This window comes from Hemibagrus wyckioides, linkage group LG20, assembly GCF_019097595.1.
Source record: "Hemibagrus wyckioides isolate EC202008001 linkage group LG20, SWU_Hwy_1.0, whole genome shotgun sequence".
NCBI lineage: Eukaryota > Metazoa > Chordata > Actinopteri > Siluriformes > Bagridae > Hemibagrus > Hemibagrus wyckioides.
In genome coordinates, this window is record NC_080729.1 from 6,405,834 (window position 1) to 6,423,402 (window position 17,569).

At 40.1% G+C, this 17,569-nt stretch overlaps 2 protein-coding genes across 5 annotated transcripts in view; one reads left to right on the forward strand and one right to left on the reverse strand.

Annotated features, from left to right (window-relative positions):
* Window positions 1-5,001, reverse strand: part of atm (ATM serine/threonine kinase) — a 56,936-nt gene extending 51,935 nt beyond the window's left edge. Inside the window, exons 1-5 of one of the 3 annotated variants that reach the window (XM_058418747.1) lie at window positions 4,915-5,001; window positions 4,536-4,629; window positions 3,423-3,544; window positions 3,168-3,313; window positions 595-759 (exon numbers count right to left, since the gene is read on the reverse strand). In XM_058418747.1, the coding sequence (XP_058274730.1) occupies window positions 595-759; window positions 3,168-3,313; window positions 3,423-3,544; window positions 4,536-4,607 (505 nt within the window). In that variant the 5' untranslated portion in view covers window positions 4,608-4,629; window positions 4,915-5,001. Of the gene's footprint in view, window positions 1-594; window positions 760-3,167; window positions 3,314-3,422; window positions 3,545-4,535 lie in introns of all 3 variants that reach the window. The other 2 variants (XM_058418748.1, XM_058418746.1) reach the window with 2 other exon arrangements.
* A 363-nt stretch (window positions 5,002-5,364) lies between these two features.
* On the forward strand, window positions 5,365-16,963 carry nop53 (NOP53 ribosome biogenesis factor). Of its 2 annotated transcripts, none has more exons than XM_058418865.1 (12): window positions 5,365-5,616; window positions 6,079-6,155; window positions 8,024-8,108; window positions 8,870-9,069; window positions 10,498-10,553; window positions 10,873-10,968; window positions 11,597-11,698; window positions 13,243-13,407; window positions 13,499-13,674; window positions 14,880-14,946; window positions 15,028-15,104; window positions 16,478-16,963. In XM_058418865.1, exons 1-12 carry the CDS (start codon window positions 5,390-5,392, stop codon window positions 16,536-16,538), a joined length of 1,389 nt encoding a protein of 462 aa, XP_058274848.1. In that variant the 5' UTR covers window positions 5,365-5,389; the 3' UTR covers window positions 16,539-16,963. The 2 variants fall into 2 exon arrangements, with proteins under 2 accessions (XP_058274848.1, XP_058274849.1); XM_058418866.1 differs by having other exon boundaries at window positions 8,027-8,108.
* Window positions 16,964-17,569: the final 606 nt, after the last annotated feature.

A 17,569-nucleotide genomic window follows, 5' to 3' on the forward strand; every position in this document is an offset into this window, starting at 1 on the left:
AACATCAGTGCCTGATCTCACAAACGTGCTTCTAGAGGAATGGTCAAAAATTCCCATGAACACACTCCTAAACCTTGTGGAAAGCCTTCCTAAAAGAGTTGAAGCTGTTATAGCTGCAAAGGGCGGGACGACTCTATATTACATTCATGTGCATGTAAAGGCTGATGTCCCAGTTTTGTCCTGGCTCGCAGTCTCCGCTCTAATTCATCCCAAAGGTGTTCTATCAGGTTGAGGTCAGGACTCACAGGCCAGTCAAGTTCCTCCACACCAAACTCACTCATCCATGTCTTTATGGACCTTGCTTTGTGCACTGGTGTGCAGTCATGTAGGAACAGGAAGAGGTCATCCATCCCCAAAACATAATGCTTAATGGGTATTCTAGAATTTGCAATATTGTGATATGATTTGTTTTTTCACATCGCTCATCCCACGCAGTTCACAGCGAACAGAATTAATTGCTGTGGCTTATAATAAATCTGTTTTAGGTAGAAAGCGAGGCTAGATAGTTATCCCTTTCTGCCAAGTGTGAAGGCACACTAACTGTAGCTTGTGGTCACTGAGTGCATGAACCCAGAGGTAAATATTTTAATTCACCGTGCCACTGCTGCTGATTGATCTCACACCAGTACTTGCGGACGGACAGGATGTCCTTGAGAAGGATGCTGCTGTAGTCCTCTCCATACGCAGAACAACTAAAGGAGTTCTGCAGGACCTCCACCACATGATTCAGTAGATCTGCACACTTTAACTTGGGGCCTCCTGGAGGAAGAGAAAGTGGAGTTTAGGGTTGATGTACACAAAAATCACAGCATAAAGGAACAATACATAAACATCATATTCATTTATTTACTTAAAGGTGCATTATGATTTTTTTTTAAGATCAGGTCTCTACAGTTAGGCGTCTTCTACTTTTGAAGCTCCGCCTCAAGGAATAAAGAGTCTCAAAACCTTTGAATGATTTCCGCCAATGTTTATGAAGCACCGCCCCCAGGAGCTAATAAATAAAGAGTCTCAAAACTTTGAATGAGTCCTTCCCATGCTTACAAAGCTCCACCCCTGGAGCTACTGAATAGAGAGTCTTGAGATTTTTAAATGGGACCCACCCATTTTTATGAAGTTCCACCCCCAGGATCTACTGAATAGAAAGTCTCAAAACTTTGAATGAGTCCTGTCCATGTTTATGAAGCTCCACCCCAGGAGCTACTGCATAGAGAATCTTTAGACTTTTATATGGCACCCACCCTTTTTTATGAAGCTCCGCCCCCAGGATTTACTGAATAGAGCAGACCTGGGCATTTTACGGCCCGCGAGCCACATCCGGCCCTTTGGACGTCCCTGTCCGGCCCGCATTAAGTCAGTCATAAACATAAATGAACAAGTATTTATGCTGTGCACGCAATACAACTGTGTTGCTTTTCTTCTGAAAAGCCTGGAGTTTTATTAGTTCCGTATGCGTGTCTGAACAGTAACAGGTGATGCTGGCACGTTAATGCTGGTCAGCTACTGCTAAAAATGTCAGCTCCCATTAAAAAAAGAAAAGTTGATTCCGAATGCCACGTTTTCAACAAGACATGGACAGCAAAATACTTATTTACAGAAATCAAAGGTAAAGCCATGTGCTTAGTTTGTGGTACACAGGTTGCTGTGTTCAAAGATTACAATCTGAATCGTGAGGAGAAATACAAGAACTTGTCTGATGAAGAGCGCACAAAGGAGTCGGAGGCTATGCTAGCCATGCTGCAAACCCGACAAGGACTTTTTACAAAACTTCCCACACTCAGAGTTGCAGCTGTCAAGACAAGTTAAGTCATATCTCACAAAATCGCTAGAAAAAGTAAACCGTTTTCTGACGGAGAGTTTATTAAGGAGTGTGTGGTGGACTCTGCTGCCCTGATATGCCCAGAGAAAAAGGGAGCACTTGAGAACGTGCCCCTCTCCCGACGCACTGTAACAAGAAGGGTTGAGGACATCACGGGAAATCTGGAACTTCAGCTGAGGAACAGAGCGGTCAACTTTGACCATTTCTCACTGTCTCTGGATGAGAGCTGCGATTTGAATGAAGTTGAGCAGTTGCTTATCTTTAACATAATGCAAAACATCTTTTCAGTATTTGTGAAGATTAACAAGTGAAACAGTGATGCAATGATTGTGTTTGTTTTAAACTGTTTATTACTTCTCTAGGATTATTTTCCTCTTTGACCTATACAACAATTCATAAATTTACATAAATATTTACAGAATATCCTTATTCTTCTGATTACCAGTAGCAGCTAATCACAATATATAATTTATTGCTTTTTAGAATGGGAGAAAATTAATATTGAGCAGCATTAAGTTCAAGTTATGGTTGGTTCGGCCCTCCAACACAGTTCATATTTGTTATGTGGCCCCTGTAGAAATTAATTGCCCAGCCCTGGAATAGAGAGTCTCGAAACTTTTAAGAGACCCACCGATTTTTATGAAGCTCCGCCCTCAGTATCTACTAAATAAAGAGTCTCTAAACTTACTGACAGGAAGAACACCTGAACACAAACCAGACCGGAAGTCAGTTTTCAACTTTTGCAAAGGGTTTGGCTTCATTTGTTGTTTTTAAACATCTGTTACATAGCTACTTTTTTACAAGTAAGAAATGTATGTTAAATTTATATTTAAAAAATTAATAATAAATTGACTGTTGCTTTTACTTGCTAGGTTAGATTCTGCTTGCTAGTTTAATCTCTGCTTGCTACATTAGCTTTCACACGCTCGTCCGTTTTATCCAGGGTAGATCTCACAGGATTAACTTTTATTTACGAAGGTTTGTTCTCACTCACTGAGTCTGTTCTTCCTCAACAGTTAAGCCCTCGAACACATTTAGATCTCAACTGCAAGATTCTACTATTTTAGATTAGCTCTCATTCGCTTTGTTCGCAAGGTTATCACTCGCTTGTTAGTTAGCTCTAGTTTGCATTTCCCTAGTAGGTTAGCTTTCATTAACCAAGGTGCACAAGTTAAATAAAAGACCCCGTGAAGCAAGACAACTGATATCAATTTTGTGACTGATGAGAAAGAAGCTGCAGATCTTGATCCATGCTTAGCTCCGCCCATTTGACATGTGCTATATCATATACAACCCTTGCAATACATAAACATTTACAAAGAGCGAACAAGAACAGCTGAAGGCTTACGTTTGTTTGCACATCGGATGAAGAATTTCATCAGGCTGCTGATCTCCTGCATCTTCTTGTGCCGGTTGGCCTGAGTGACAGCAGAGACCTTCACTTTCCCCGACTTCAGGAGCTCCGTCTCTTTCTGCAGGTACTTCTTCAAAAACCTGCAGTGAGATTAATTACAATCAGGACGCATGACTGAAGAATGACTAAAGCATGGAGCACGCTCAAATGATGGCGGCTTGGTTGAGTGATCAGCATCACATCACACACCTGAACACAGCATCCCACGTGAGCTGGGTGCTGCCTACTGAGGCTCTGCTGGTGGACACATTGTCGAGTTCCTGCACCGTATTAGGATCCCAGAGGAGCCTTTTGAGACGATCGACATCTTTCTGCAGGAGAGAATGAAGTAATTCATCATTTAAAGTGCTATCAGAGGTGGTGCAGTTGTGAAAAAGCTGTATTTGTCGGTCCTAAATGTAACCTTGGCAAACCGATATCTCAGCTAAGTCATGGACAAAAGAGAACAGAAGTCTTCTAATGTCACCCGTTATGACTGGCTGTCAAATTTATCAATTTTAACCTACAATGGAATAACTGTGTTCAAGACCTTCTGGGAAATTCTTATTTATGAGTTGGTAAGTCGTAATTATGAAGTCAGGTACGTTTACAGTCACTCTGGTCGGAGCAACATGGAGGTGTACCTTCTCTTAATGAACTACAGAAAAATACAGCACCATTGTTCAGCAACTTCTAGAAAGTCAAGAACCAACAACGTGAATCGGTGTGTTTTTATGTTTTAATCAATTTATGACGCCACTGCAAACTTCACTGTTACATATCATATCATATAGTTATACAATGCTGTCGTATGTTCTTTCTCGCAAACTCAGATGAGCTGTTTAATAAGCACAAAAGACACATGTCTGAGCCAAGATAGAAAATACCTGCGGACACATATGATCAAGCTTTTTGACACAAAAAGAAATGTCTGGAATGAGAATAAGTTGCAAGAAGCCCCACTAACAAGCTACGTTTAATGCTAACGAGCTCCCACTACGGATCGATTTGGCCCCGCCCCATTTGTTTCCGAGGGCGGGGCTAATGTGTTAGAACGTTTGATCGGCCACAAACTGGACAAGATCAGGATTACAAATAAATAGATAGATAAATAAAATAACTACAAAGCAGTGTTTATATATTCACCACTAATTTGCGTCTACAACAACAAGAGACTCATAAAAGAAAACTAACATCATCAATGATGACAAAACTTTGCTTGCTTTTAATTTATTTAATAAATTGCTTTGAATTATTTATGTATTCAGTGAATCAGCTAGTTGACTGGTTTCAGAGGTGAGGAAAGAAGAGAAATCTCAGTACCTTCCTCTCGGTGGCCTTATCACTGTCCAGTCCTCGGCAGCACAGCAGCAGGTCATTCAGTACCAGACTCATTTTCCTGCCATGGGTTTTAAAACTATCATGGGGAATGAATGAAGGTGGAAAAACAGCATTGTGAATTAATTTATTCCCACATGGCTATAAACACCACGCGTGATCATAAACAGATGTACTGTGATAAAGCTCATGAGGCTAAGACTGCAGGCTAGCATTGATTTAATGCAGAAATAATTCGCTAATCAGATTCTCTAAGCTAAAGCGTTTTATTCAAGTTTAATAAATAAAAAAAGATGTCTTCAGGCTAATCACATTGAGTTGCAAAAAGCATGGCTATTGCTATAATTATCGGCTGCTTACACACTTTGTTTTCTGTTTTCTGTTTTCTCTCTGCAAACTCGTACACAACTTTCACGCACACGTTGGAAGACCTATACCCGCCTTCCTCTCTTCTTCATCTTAGATTTGATCCCAAATCAAGAACAGAAAACTGTATAGGACACATAATCCGTTACTATGAAGCCTATTTAGTGTCCCTATCTAGGGACTCGTTGGTGAATTTGGCATTCAGCCCTTGATTCTTACTGTACTTGAGAGTGAATCTGCGCCCCCTGCTGTTCAGGAGCGCTTAAAGCCAATCATTATTATTTTTAGTTTATTTCCCTTAGACTTTTTACGAATTATTGTGCATTGCACAAGCATATATATAACCTTGTACATTTCTATATACATTAGAAATAATTTACAAGTAATTAAACCGAAATAATTCTAGTTTTCCTACACTATCGGTGATAAAGCCCCGCCTTCGCTGCCGACCCTGCCCCCTTTTCATTTGCAACATGGCCGCCGCGAGGAGACACAAACGCGTGGCGGCGTCTCAGCCTGGCTTTTTACCTTTAAAATCAGATGCAGATAATAATAATAATAATAATGATGGTGGAAGTGCAAAGCCTGGGCGCCGAAAGCGTGTCAGCAAAAACAAGAAAAAGAACTGGAACAAGTACAGCGATGTTCAGGATGTCGAGGAGTTTTTAGAGGACGTGAGACTCCAAGAAAGAGCTACAGGGTGAGTACGACTTTTACACAACGCCGCTGATTTATTAAACATTTTAATATGCATTTCAGATTAAACAGTCTGGAATTATACGAAGGTTGTTGTGAAGAACCACACGCTGATTATAATAATAACAATTATTATTATCATTAGCTTTTTTATCCATGCACGTGCGGGAAAGGTTTCTGGTCACGTGGTTTAAAGCAACGACATAGTTGTTTTTGTTTTAGGAAGTTTTTGTCACTGTGCCTTTTAACATTTTTATAAACATTATATGTCATAAAAAGCCATATTAACATTTTAATAATGTTGCTAACAGTTAGCTTTAAGTCCTTATAGCGTTAACCATTTAGTAAAAAACATAAGTAAAGCAAGCCTTGTCTGATCTCCATGTCTGAGGTGAGATTATTATTTCATGTAAACGTTTAAACGAAGTAAAATAAATAACTTTAACTCCTTTCTTTCCTTCTGCAGAGGTCTGATCGCAGAAAAACCAGACGAAAGTCTCTTTTTTGTGGACACCGGAGAGAAAAAAAGCACCCCAAAGCCAGGTAAATGTCAGAGTCCATTCAGTCACATTCCTGCTTCATGCCAAATTTTCCAATAGATACAATGTTTCCAAAAGTTTTGGGACACCCCTCCAAATCATTGAATTCAGGGGTTGGGCTCGGCCCCTTAGTTCCAGTGAAAGGAACTCTTAATGCTTCAGCTTCATACCAAGACATTTTGGACAATTTCATGCTCCCAACTTTGTGGGAACAGTTTGAGGATGACCGCTTCCTGGTCCAACATGACTGCACACCAGTGCACAAAGCAAGGTGGATGACGTAGTTTGGTGTGGGATAGAACACCTTTGGGATGAAGACATTTGTGAGGTCAGGCACTGATGTTGGACGAGAAGGTCTGTCTCGAAGTCTCCGCTCTAATTCATTCCAAAGGTGTTCTATCAGGTTGAGTGCAGGCCAGTCACGTTCCTCCACACCAAACTCACTCATCCATATTATTATGGACCTTGCTTTGTCCACTGGTGTGCAGTCATGTTGGAACAGGATGGGGTCATCCCCAAACTGTTCCCCACAAAGTTAGGAGCATGAAATTGTCCAAAATGCTTTGGTATGCTGAAGCATTAAGAGTTCCTTTCACAGGACCTAAAGTGGCCAAGCCCAACACCAGAATTCAATTATTTGGAGAGGTGTCCCAAAACTTCTGGCAATATAGTGTATGAAAAGGGAGAAAACTACTTAAAATATATCATTTGAATTCCACTGAAACTGAACAATGTGACACTAGTGATCATTTTGTCAGATCTGAGAAGTCACTCATGCTATTTAAACCTGAATCTTATTTTTAAAACCGGTCATGAGGTTATCGCTTTTTGTGTTTTTAACCCTAATTTGGTTGTGCAGGAACAGCAGAGACATGTTTTTGTTAACGAATACACATTTAATAACGACCTTAATTAATAATATTTTGTCCATCTTCCCTGTGACACAAAAGCATTTCACAGCAAATCACACTTGAGGTTTTAGACCTGTGAAGACACATTGGTCTTTCTAATGCCCCAATCCAAACATCTGTTCACGTTTAGTGTCCTTATCTAAACAATTTCTAAAACATATATAAAATGCTTTACCACACATTTTTAAATGGAAGCATTGGTTTCTGTTTTGGGATATGTAGTGAAAGAATTTGTAAAGTTTTGGTTGTAATGTAGCTAATTCTCATTTGCCTAGTACAACATGTTAGCAAACAGTTAGCTTCTTGCTGGATAAATGATTAGAGAGTTTTCTTTCTTAGCTTTGATGCCGTGTCCAAGTACACTGCATACTATTTTTTTGTGTGCTTATACACAGACCAGGCATAACATTATAACCACCTGCCTAATATTGTGTTGGTCCCCCTCTTGCTGTGTATTCTGACACCTTTCTATCAGAACCAGCATTAACTTCTTCAGCAATTTGAGCAACAGTAGCTTGTCTGTTGGATCGGATCACACGGGCCAGCCTTTGCTCCACACGTGCATCAGTGAGCCTTGGCCGCCCATGACCCTGTCTCTGGTTCACCACTGTTCCTTCCTTGGACCACTTTTGATAGATACTGACCACTGCAGACCGGGAACACCCCACAAGAGCTGCAGTTTTGGAGATGATCTGATCCAGTGGTCAAGCCATCACAATTTGGCCCTTCGTCAAACTCGCTCAAATCCTTACACTTGTCCATTTTTCCTGCCTCTAACACATCAACTTTGAGGACAAAATGTTCACTTGCTACCTAATATATCCCACCCACTAACAGGTGCCATGATTGAGATAATCGGTGTTATTCACGTCACCTCTCAGTGGTCATAATGTTATGCCTGGATTTTGGAAAGAATTCCAGTAATAAGTACACGTGGCATATCCGACATTTCTTTTTCTAGCAGCTGTAAAGAAGGGTAAACGCTCCAAGCCACTGCGGATAGATCTGATCCTGCAGCCAGATTCCCATGTTCCAGCACCTAAAGAGTAAGTAAATGGTGAATAATTCTTTCTGTCACTTTAATGCGTCTTTGTTGATCAGCTCATGAGCGGTCAGCTCCAAGTACAGATGTGAATCCGGGTCTAATACGTCTCGAAGGCACACTTCTCTGCTTGTGAGGCATCTCCATTTGTAAGCTGATCATCCAGGACACGTATTAATGTGTTTCTACACGTTTTTTAAATCCTCATTTGTTAAATACTTCAAGCCCTGTGACGATCTCATCCTTGCGCTCCCAGTATTTCTTTGGGAATGTGAAGACACTCATTGGGACCTGGAGAGCTGTTGTGTGAACGCTCCTCCAGGATCTGAGGGCTTGCTCGCATTTACATGGTGTTTGCTAGACCATCTTTTATTTCTTACACAACTTTGGGGATTTTTAATGTGCTTAGAGTCTTCCCACACTGTCATATCCTGCATGTTTATGGGTGAATGAATGATAAATTCATTAGTTAGTGACTTGAGTAAAAGCCCAGGATCCTAATTGACCAGGTGAGAAAACACAAGTTACTTATGTGCCTTAATTCAGACTAAAACAACGGACTAGTGTTTGTTTTTGCACAAAGCACAGGAAGTTGTGAGTATTTTGGGCAATCAGACTTTAATTCAGGAACCCGAGACACATCAGATTTTCTCAGGATCCAGTCAAGATGCATTAAAGAGCAGGTGGAAACCCTGTTGTCACGGATGACTGGAACTATCGTAAATGCCGTATCATCTCACTTCTTCTCTCCTGTATCTGTAACAGTATCCTGGCCTATCAGCATCCCAATGCCAAGAAGCTGCGCCGCATGGCCGAGAAGGCCGAGAAGCTGGCTGCCATGGGTGTGCTGCCTCGCAGAGAGAAGCTCATGCGGCTACGCAAGACGGCAAGAACTCGTGTTAAAGAGAAACCTGAAGACTACAAGGATCCAGCAAGGAGCTTTTACGATCTGTGGAGTGCAGGCAGTGAGTAGATGAGTGTATGAAAATCATTTACTAAATAGAGGTGTTATTAATGAACATTGAAAATGATGACAGGAGTGAATTTGCTGCACCACAGCATTCATGTGACTCCAGGCTCTCACAAAACTCTCCATGTATGGAGGGAAAATGAACACTTTATAAAATATTGTTTTGAATGAAGTTACATCTTAGTCACTAAAGTCCTGTAGAATGAAGCAGGATTTAAAAATCTTTACCCCGATGCTACTTTTCTCCAGTATTTCCTGTGTATTACACACCAGTGAACTTTTATAAACTTTATTCCCCAAACCTCCTCTCCACGATTACATTTACGTGTGTGTTTAATTTCAATACGTTGTTCATTTGTTAAAATCTAGGAACAAATATTTAATATAAGCTTTGTATGAAAGGCTTTTTGGTTAAAAGCATTCATTTCCCTGACACTTTGGACACACTGTATAAACAGACGAAAAATTACTGGCACAAGAGTATAAGAGAAAGATAGAAGAACAGGCCATGTCAGGTCCCCTAGTCACTGATTTATTTTCTTTTAACAGTATAAGGGTTTTATTGGGACATTTTTTGTGCTAAGCTAGGCCTTTTTTTTTTAATTTTACTGTAGATTTGGTGCTAATATGTTGCTCTATATAGTATGATCAGACGCTGCTTACACCAGTGGCGGACCATCAGGGTCAGCGAGGCTTTCTCTGCTGGCCTAAACAGCAGTGATCTGGATCACTGACTTGCATTTTAATATATTTAGTATATTTTTCCATGAATGTGTGTTAAATTATTCCCAGTAGTCTATTCTCTACATTTCTCTTGGTTGCGCTGCTTCCAGTAGTGTATATTTATGATAAGATTATTTATCCAATCATATTTCAGCCAGTGGCTGACATCCTGTGTTGCCAGGGTGAAAAATCTTCCTTAAGGCCTTAGTGCAGGCGCCTGTAGCTTAAAATAAGTGGCAATGAAATTGTTCCATTAACCAATCAGATTTCGAGTTGGCGTCACTGGGGCCATCTAGCAGGCGTACGATTACATCAGCAATTTCCCGTCCTTTGATTGGAGTAGTCAGATGCAGCGAACCACACAAACTAAATAAAATATATATATTATAACTCACAATGGCTGACAGAGGAGAAGAAATCGATTTGGTCACAGACATCCTTACAAATGCATTTTCAAGGCGGACTGTAATAAAATTGACTATTCCTTGTGAGGTGTGAAATACTCTAGCCTAATTTCTTTTTTATTTTGTTATTTAACAGGTGATTAGAATCTATTGCCGTGGCGTCATAATGATGGTATAGAGGTGGATTGATTCAGGAAGGACACCAGTGTGTTCTAGGTGTGAAATGCATGGCCTGCCACTGGCTTACACTGTATGCATCATTCAGCTCTACTGTTCTCATGTACCCTGTCTCACAGGCCCTGACACTGCAGATCCCTACTACCTTGAGCAGACCAAGAAGAAGCTGGTTAAGGTGAGGCTTTTCCACCAAACATGACGGGTCTGCAGCAGATCAGAACCCAGGGATTTCCCAAATAACCAAAGGGATGTTAAATATGATGGTGTGCACTCCTTTATGTAAACAAAATGGTCACATGTGACTAAAGTTCATTTAAAAATCTTTTCCAAGTGCTAATTTTCTCCAGTATTTCATGTGCATTACACACTAGTGGCTGCTGTATGCATTTGTAACTCATTGTTCCTTCGTGATGTAAAAATTATACATCTGTCTATAATCTCTCTCTCTCTCTCTCTCTCTCTCTCTCTCTCTCATATATATTCTCCATTCCCAGAGACCAGAGAAGCTGAATGAGAAGCCCTCCATCCTCCCTGCTGTTGAAGTCATTGCCCCTGGAGGCTCTTACAATCCTGATTTTCTTTCCCACCAGGTACACAGATGCTCATGGCGATACTTGATATTTTTATTTGTAGAACTTTGTGTATATATTTGTGTGGCGATTTGAGAAGTCCGTCATATGTCGCAGTTCTGACATGCAGCCAAAAATAACCAAAAAAAATCAGGTTTGGAAAAATCCTTTTCCCACCAACAGTTCGACTTTTGGAAAGCACAGATTTATTACACGTTTGTTTTTGTTTTTCTAATTAACTTCCTCTGAAGAGCATGCTGGGTAAAGGGAAGTATCAGCTTACATACGCGTAGATCTCAACACAGAGAGCTCGATGGATGGATAGACTGGTAGGGATGGATGAATCTCAACAGATAGACGGATAAGTCTCAGTAGATGGGAGGATCTTGATTGGATAGATCTCAATAAATATGCATATATATGGAAGATTTGAAATGTCTAAACATGCCTGTCTGTCCAACTGTAAAATATCGATTTCATGTATAGCTTTGTATCTTTACCAGATCGATAAGCTTTGTCTGTCTTTAAACCCGCCCGCTGTCGTCGTGATTGGTGTCACGATCTGCGCCTCACAGCCAAATGGCTGTTATCAGTATTTCTGTGCATTATCCTGTAATTATGTTAAAGCCTGTGTGTTGTGCTCATTTAGACGTTGCTGCTGGAGGCTCATGAGGCTGAGGTGAAAAAGGTGAAGGCTGAAGAGAAGCTGGAAAGAAAGCTGGCGTTAAATAGGATGGACATCGCTACTGAGGTACAACCGTTCAACATCCTTGATTGACCTGTTGTTGAAACACGCAATTTAAGTTATTAAAAATACAATGACGGTAAGCATTCCTCTTTTGTGTCCTATGGTCTCGTATCAGGTGTCCGTTTTATTTTTAATTCATATAAATACGCACACTGTAAAGCCTCCTGGTGGTCCAGCACCAGGATCCTGTGCTCTCATTGCCATGACCCAGGTTCCGTTCCAGGGAGCTGACTCAGCCACTGAAGAGTTAACTATCAGTGCCGGTCCCAAGCCTGGATTAAATGGGAGGGTTGTGTCAGGAGGGTATCCGGCATAAAACGTGCGCAAAATCGGAAAAGCCGGACCAAATGATCCGCTGTGACTAAACCAAACAGGGAGCAGCCGAAACAACAACATGCACACTGTTGTAAAACGCTCATAGCTGATTGGTCAGAAGCTGTGATTGGTTTTCTAGAACTGCACAGCTACTGAGAGAAGTTCCAGCTATGAGGCAAAAGAGCTGTTGTTCACATCAGACATCGGAATGGGGAGGAAAATGATCTTGAACTGTGGCATGGGAAATGGTGTCAGATGGGCTAGTTTGAGTATTTTCAGAAATGGCCAGCCTCCTGGATTTTCTCAGTGCGTCTGTGCCCATGATGGCCTAAGATTAGTGTTCTTGGCTTATGGGAGCAGAAGCCAGTGTGGTTTTCTTCTGTTGTAGCTCATCCACTTCAAGGTACAATGTCTTTGTTCATGCCGAAACACCTTTTCTGCTCTCCACGGTTGTAAAGAGATGGAGTTTTTCTACATCCCACTACATCCAGGCCATTCTGATCTCCCTGATCAATAATACATTTCCACCAACAGAGTCGTCGCTCACTCCATGATTTGTTTTTCACATAACTCGAGACTGCTGCATGTTTGAAAATCCCAGGAGATCTGATAACAACGCCATGATGTTGATACCAACACCCATGCCACAGATTTTCTTGGTTCTGATGTTTGATGTGAATTAACTAAAGCCTTTGACATGTATGTGCTCCTGGCGGATTCAGAAGAAATGCGTGAATGTGCAGGTGTTCCTAATAAAGTGGATATTAATATACGATGTGTTTATTCTAATGCATTGTCGATTCTCTGTTCAATTCGTTATGCGTGATGGATGATCCACTTAATCTAATCTAAGCCTAATGTAAGCGAAGCAGATTAAAGTAATGGGGCAGTCATTTTAATAATAGAAAATGTGTTGCTTAGGTGGAGAAAGTTACGTGTTCATCCAGCGGTTTATGAAAGATTTGCATCAGCGGTAACAGTATCTTCAAGAAATAAAACTATAATTGGATGAAAAAAAGATGTCTTAATTAAGAACGGATTATAATAGTTCACAATGTTGTATAAGAGGAATAAAGCACATAAGAAGGTGCTGTTTTGTTCCAGAGAATGCTTTAAATTCTAAGATTTGGCAATTCGCATTATAGATGTGTTTAGATGAACGTCGTTGCAGGTCTAAAAGCAAGTTTTAAATATGATATCAGTGCGATATTGAAAATGTTGCGTGTCTGCAGGAGAGCACCTTCAGAGAACAGGTCGAAGGCCTGATCGAGGAAGACGAAGGGGACGAAAAGAAAGAAACGCAGGAGGATTCCAAAGATGCGGCCATCGGGCCGACGGCACAGCCGGAGAAAAAAACCGAGAGACAAAGAAAGAGGGAGAAAGCAGAGAGAATAAAGGTAACGATGGAGGGAAAGACTGCCGTTTAAAGAGTTTTCCGCTTTCTTTCCTGCCCTGAATCCCTGCTTGTCGTCTTCGCCCATGTAACAGGAGCTGCGGAAGGCGGCGGAGAGGAAGAAGCTCCAGAGTCGACAGCAGCTGTTCCAGCTGCGCTCCATCGGTGCTGACGTGAAGCAGAGGGAGCTGAGGACCAAGATGAGACAGACGAAGCGGAAAGCAAAACAGGAGGCAGAGAGAGCACTGCCTCGCCGTCTGGGAAAGCTGAGGTTAGGGTGACTTTATTTATAGCTGCTTTGTTTCCTTAACTTTTAGCAGATTGTTATTGCTTATACCATACACACATTTAGAAATTATCCATTGTACACCCGAAGTGACGCTTCCTCTTTTGTCTGTAATCACCCCCTCTCCCATTCCACCAAAGCTTTATGCAGTTCTGATATGGAGCGTTTGTCCTGTTCACTGGTTTAGTGCCATGTTGTCATACATATGCATTAGTACTGTCATCTTTTCACTTTATTTTATCTATCTATTTTAATCCATTCTAACTCTTTGACTGTGAGTTTGGATTTTTATCCATCACCAAAGCTCACACTGTTACAGGTGTGTTTTGTCACAATACGGCTATTTTGACAGTCATAATGTTCGTTTTTTCCAGCAGCAGACAGATAAAATAATGTCAGTCTGATGGTTAATGAAATCGCTTCTAATAGCCCTGCTTCTGTGGTTGCCATGGCATCCATATTCACCCCAGAGTTAACTACATAATTCATTGTAGAGAAATCAACCACACAAAGGGAAAGTAGGGAATGATACAGGACATGAATATAACTCTCTCCTTCCTCCCAAAGAACAGATCCGAGTGTCAGTTCTTGAATCTTCCCCAAACTCAATGATCTTAAAACATTCTGCTTGGACGAAATAGGAATGTGGGCAAACACAATTTAGCATGCATATTTATTTATTAAATTATAATTAATAAATATGTATTTTTATTATTTAAATTGTTTAGCATTTTTTTTATTATTTATTAATTTATGTTAATAGTCATTATATATAATTGTAATTTTTATTAATTAAAAAATTTTCACACACACATTCTGCCAGAATTTGACTTATTGTCGATTATTCAATTAATAACACAGATGGAGGAAAGAAATTCTGAAAATTTTAACCAAAAACAAAGCCATCAGCAAAGTATGAAAATGTTTTTCTTAATTTTTATTACTAAATTATTTGTAACATTAAAATTCCTCTAAAAAAACACAAGAAAAAAAAATAGTTGCCTATAAAAAAGTATATTTGACAATTTTATTAATAACTTTTTTTTTTTTTATATATATATATTAATAGATTAGTATGAAATGGACAACTCCATGGTCATTTGAGGAGGCTTTCACACAGACAGTTTAGTCTGAAACAACACTTGTGGTCCAAGTTTGAGGTGTGTGTGTGTGTGTCATGTTTACTGCAGGTTCCAGGATCCTGATCTGGAAGTGCAGTTAAGCGACGAACTTGCCGGCTCTCTCCGCACACTAAAGGTCAGTAGTTGATGAAAGACGCCTAACACCGAGCTCCCGTTACCGGTTCCACTAATAATCCTGTGGTTCTTTGTTCTGCAGCCAGAGGGCAGCGTGTTAAAAGATCGCTTTAAGAGCTTACAGAAGAGGAACCTGATCGAACCCAGAGAGAGGGCTAAGTAAGAGTCTTTTTATTGCTTTTCAAACATGGTCATTAGTGATGAAGAGCTAGTCAAGCTGTCAGGAAATATTACTGGTACTTCTATTACTGATATTTCTAAAATGCACACTTGTACATCACCTTTAAAAAGAAGGAACTTTTGGTATGTAATCAGTTAGTTGTTAATAGTTTGGTTTTCAGAAAAAGAAAATTGACAACTTGTATGTATTTTATTTCTCATATCGTACCAAGTGTCTTGTGCATGAAGAGTTCTTTAAGCAGCTTTTGTACAATGAAATTCTTTTGTTTTGCTTGTACATAGTGCATAGTGGGGAAGAGCACAGATTCAGTACTAAATTAAAGCCAGTGGCCCTTTACCCTCTGTGTTCTAAGGTTGTGTATCATGGCTGAGCCTGTGCTCTGATGCCAACTTCCTAACAGTGTTAGGCTCAAGTGGTTAAGGCTCTCGGTCATTGACCAGAAGATCGTGGGTTCAAGCCCCAGCACCACCAAGTTGCCACTGTTGGGCCCTTGAGCAAGGCCCTTAACCCTCTCTGCTCCAGGGGTGCTGTATCATAGCTGACCCTGCGCTCTGACCCCAACCTCCAAGGATGGGATATGCGAAGAAAAAAGAATTTCACTGTGCTGTAATGTATATGTGAAAAATAAAGGCAAATTATTATTATTAAATTATATTAACAAGCTGAGATATGTAGAACTTTTTCACTGTGCTCTAATATGTACACTATGTTGCCAAAAGTTTTGGGACGTCTGCATTTACATGCAAATGAATTGAATATGGAGTTGGCCCGCCCTTTGCAGCTATAACATCAACTCTTCGGGGAAGGCTGTGTGTTTATGGGGAATTTTTTAACCATTCCACTAGAAGCACATTTGTGAGGTCAGGAACTGACGCTGGACGAGAAGACTTGGCCCACAGTCTCCGCTCCAATTTATCCCAAAGGTGTTCTATCAGGTTGAGGTCAGGACTCTTGTTTTGTGCACTGGTGTGCAGTCATGTTGGAACAGGAAGGGGTCATCCCCAAACTGTTCCCTACAAAGTCAGGAGCATGAAATTGTCCAAAATGTCTTGGTATGCTGAAGCATTGAGTTCCTTTCACTGGAACTAAGGGGCCAAGCCCAACCCCTGAAAAACAACCCTTGAAATCAATGATTTGGAGTTGTGTCCCAAAACTTTTGGCAATATAGTGCATGAGACAGTGTAAACTGTGTATGAGGTCCAAAAGTCCTGTACATTCAATTACAAGGAAAGTCAGAGTGGTATATCCAAGCCTAAGCTGTAAACTCTTCAATCATCCTTCATCAAATTGTCATCTAGTTCACCATTGTGTGGTTCACTGTTTTCAAAATGTATTTTCATTTTTTTTGCAGGTTCAAGAGGAAACACAAGGTGAAATATGTAGAGAAGCGGGCTTTCAGAGAAATCCAATGATCACAAATCCGGTTCCATTCTGCTGTTTGCGCTGTCGGAGTCGTCCAATCGTGTCGCTCGATGCTGTTAGATGCTGTCTGGTTAACCAGGCTTGTCTGATCACCTAAATCCCCCCAGTGTGATGAGACGAGCGTTCAGCATAAGCTGATCAGTGAGAGCTGTCTCATTCCTCCCGCTTTCACTGAATTAAAAAATCAGCCATGATGTTTCTGTAGTGAAATGTCGTGGTTATGTACTCTAAAGAAAAGGTTTCAATTTCTAATTTCTGCGTTTTTGACAAATTCCGAGTTCACAAGAAGCAGCTGTGAAAACTGACTTTTGCAGCTTTGAACATTTTCAGTGAAAGCTGAAGAATTTCTCTTAACAAAATGTCAAAATGTCCATCACATGGATGAATATGGATAATAAAGTACTATTTAATAACATGCATCAAAGTTTGGACTCAAGTCATTTTTTGTAGACGTTTTCACACAAAATTGAATCCCATTACACACAAGATCAAAAACTCTGCATAAACATAGCCTTAAACACATTTATATAGTATGGAGATAGATAGATGGATAGATAATCTCTATCTATATTATTTATTTATTTATATATATATATATATATATATATATATATATATATATATATATATATATATATATATATATATATATATATATATATATATATATATATATATATATATATATATATATATATATATATATATATATATATTATACACATACACACACACACACTATATTGCCAAAAGTATTCGCTCACCCATCCAAATAATCAGAATCAGGTGTTCCAATCACTTCCATGGCCACAGGTGTATAAAATCAAGCACCTAGGCATGCAGACTGTTTTTACAAACATTTGTGAAAGAATGGGTCGCTCTCAGGAGCTCAGTGAATTCCAGCGTGGAACTGTGATAGGATGCCACCTGTGCAACAAATCCAGTCGTGAAATTTCCTCGCTCCTAAATATTCCACAGTCAACTGTCAGCTGTATTATAAGAACGTGGAAGTGTTTGGGAA

Bases quoted from the DNA above. Each gene is read 5' to 3' on its own strand.
- nop53 (XM_058418865.1), top strand. From the start codon at position 5,390: ATGGCCGCCGCGAGGAGACACAAACGCGTGGCGGCGTCTCAGCCTGGC. The intron at 11,699-13,242 runs GTACAACCGTTC...GCGTGTCTGCAG, and splicing joins GGATGGACATCGCTACTGAG to GAGAGCACCTTCAGAGAACA. The intron at 14,947-15,027 runs GTCAGTAGTTGA...TTTGTTCTGCAG, and splicing joins GCTCTCTCCGCACACTAAAG to CCAGAGGGCAGCGTGTTAAA.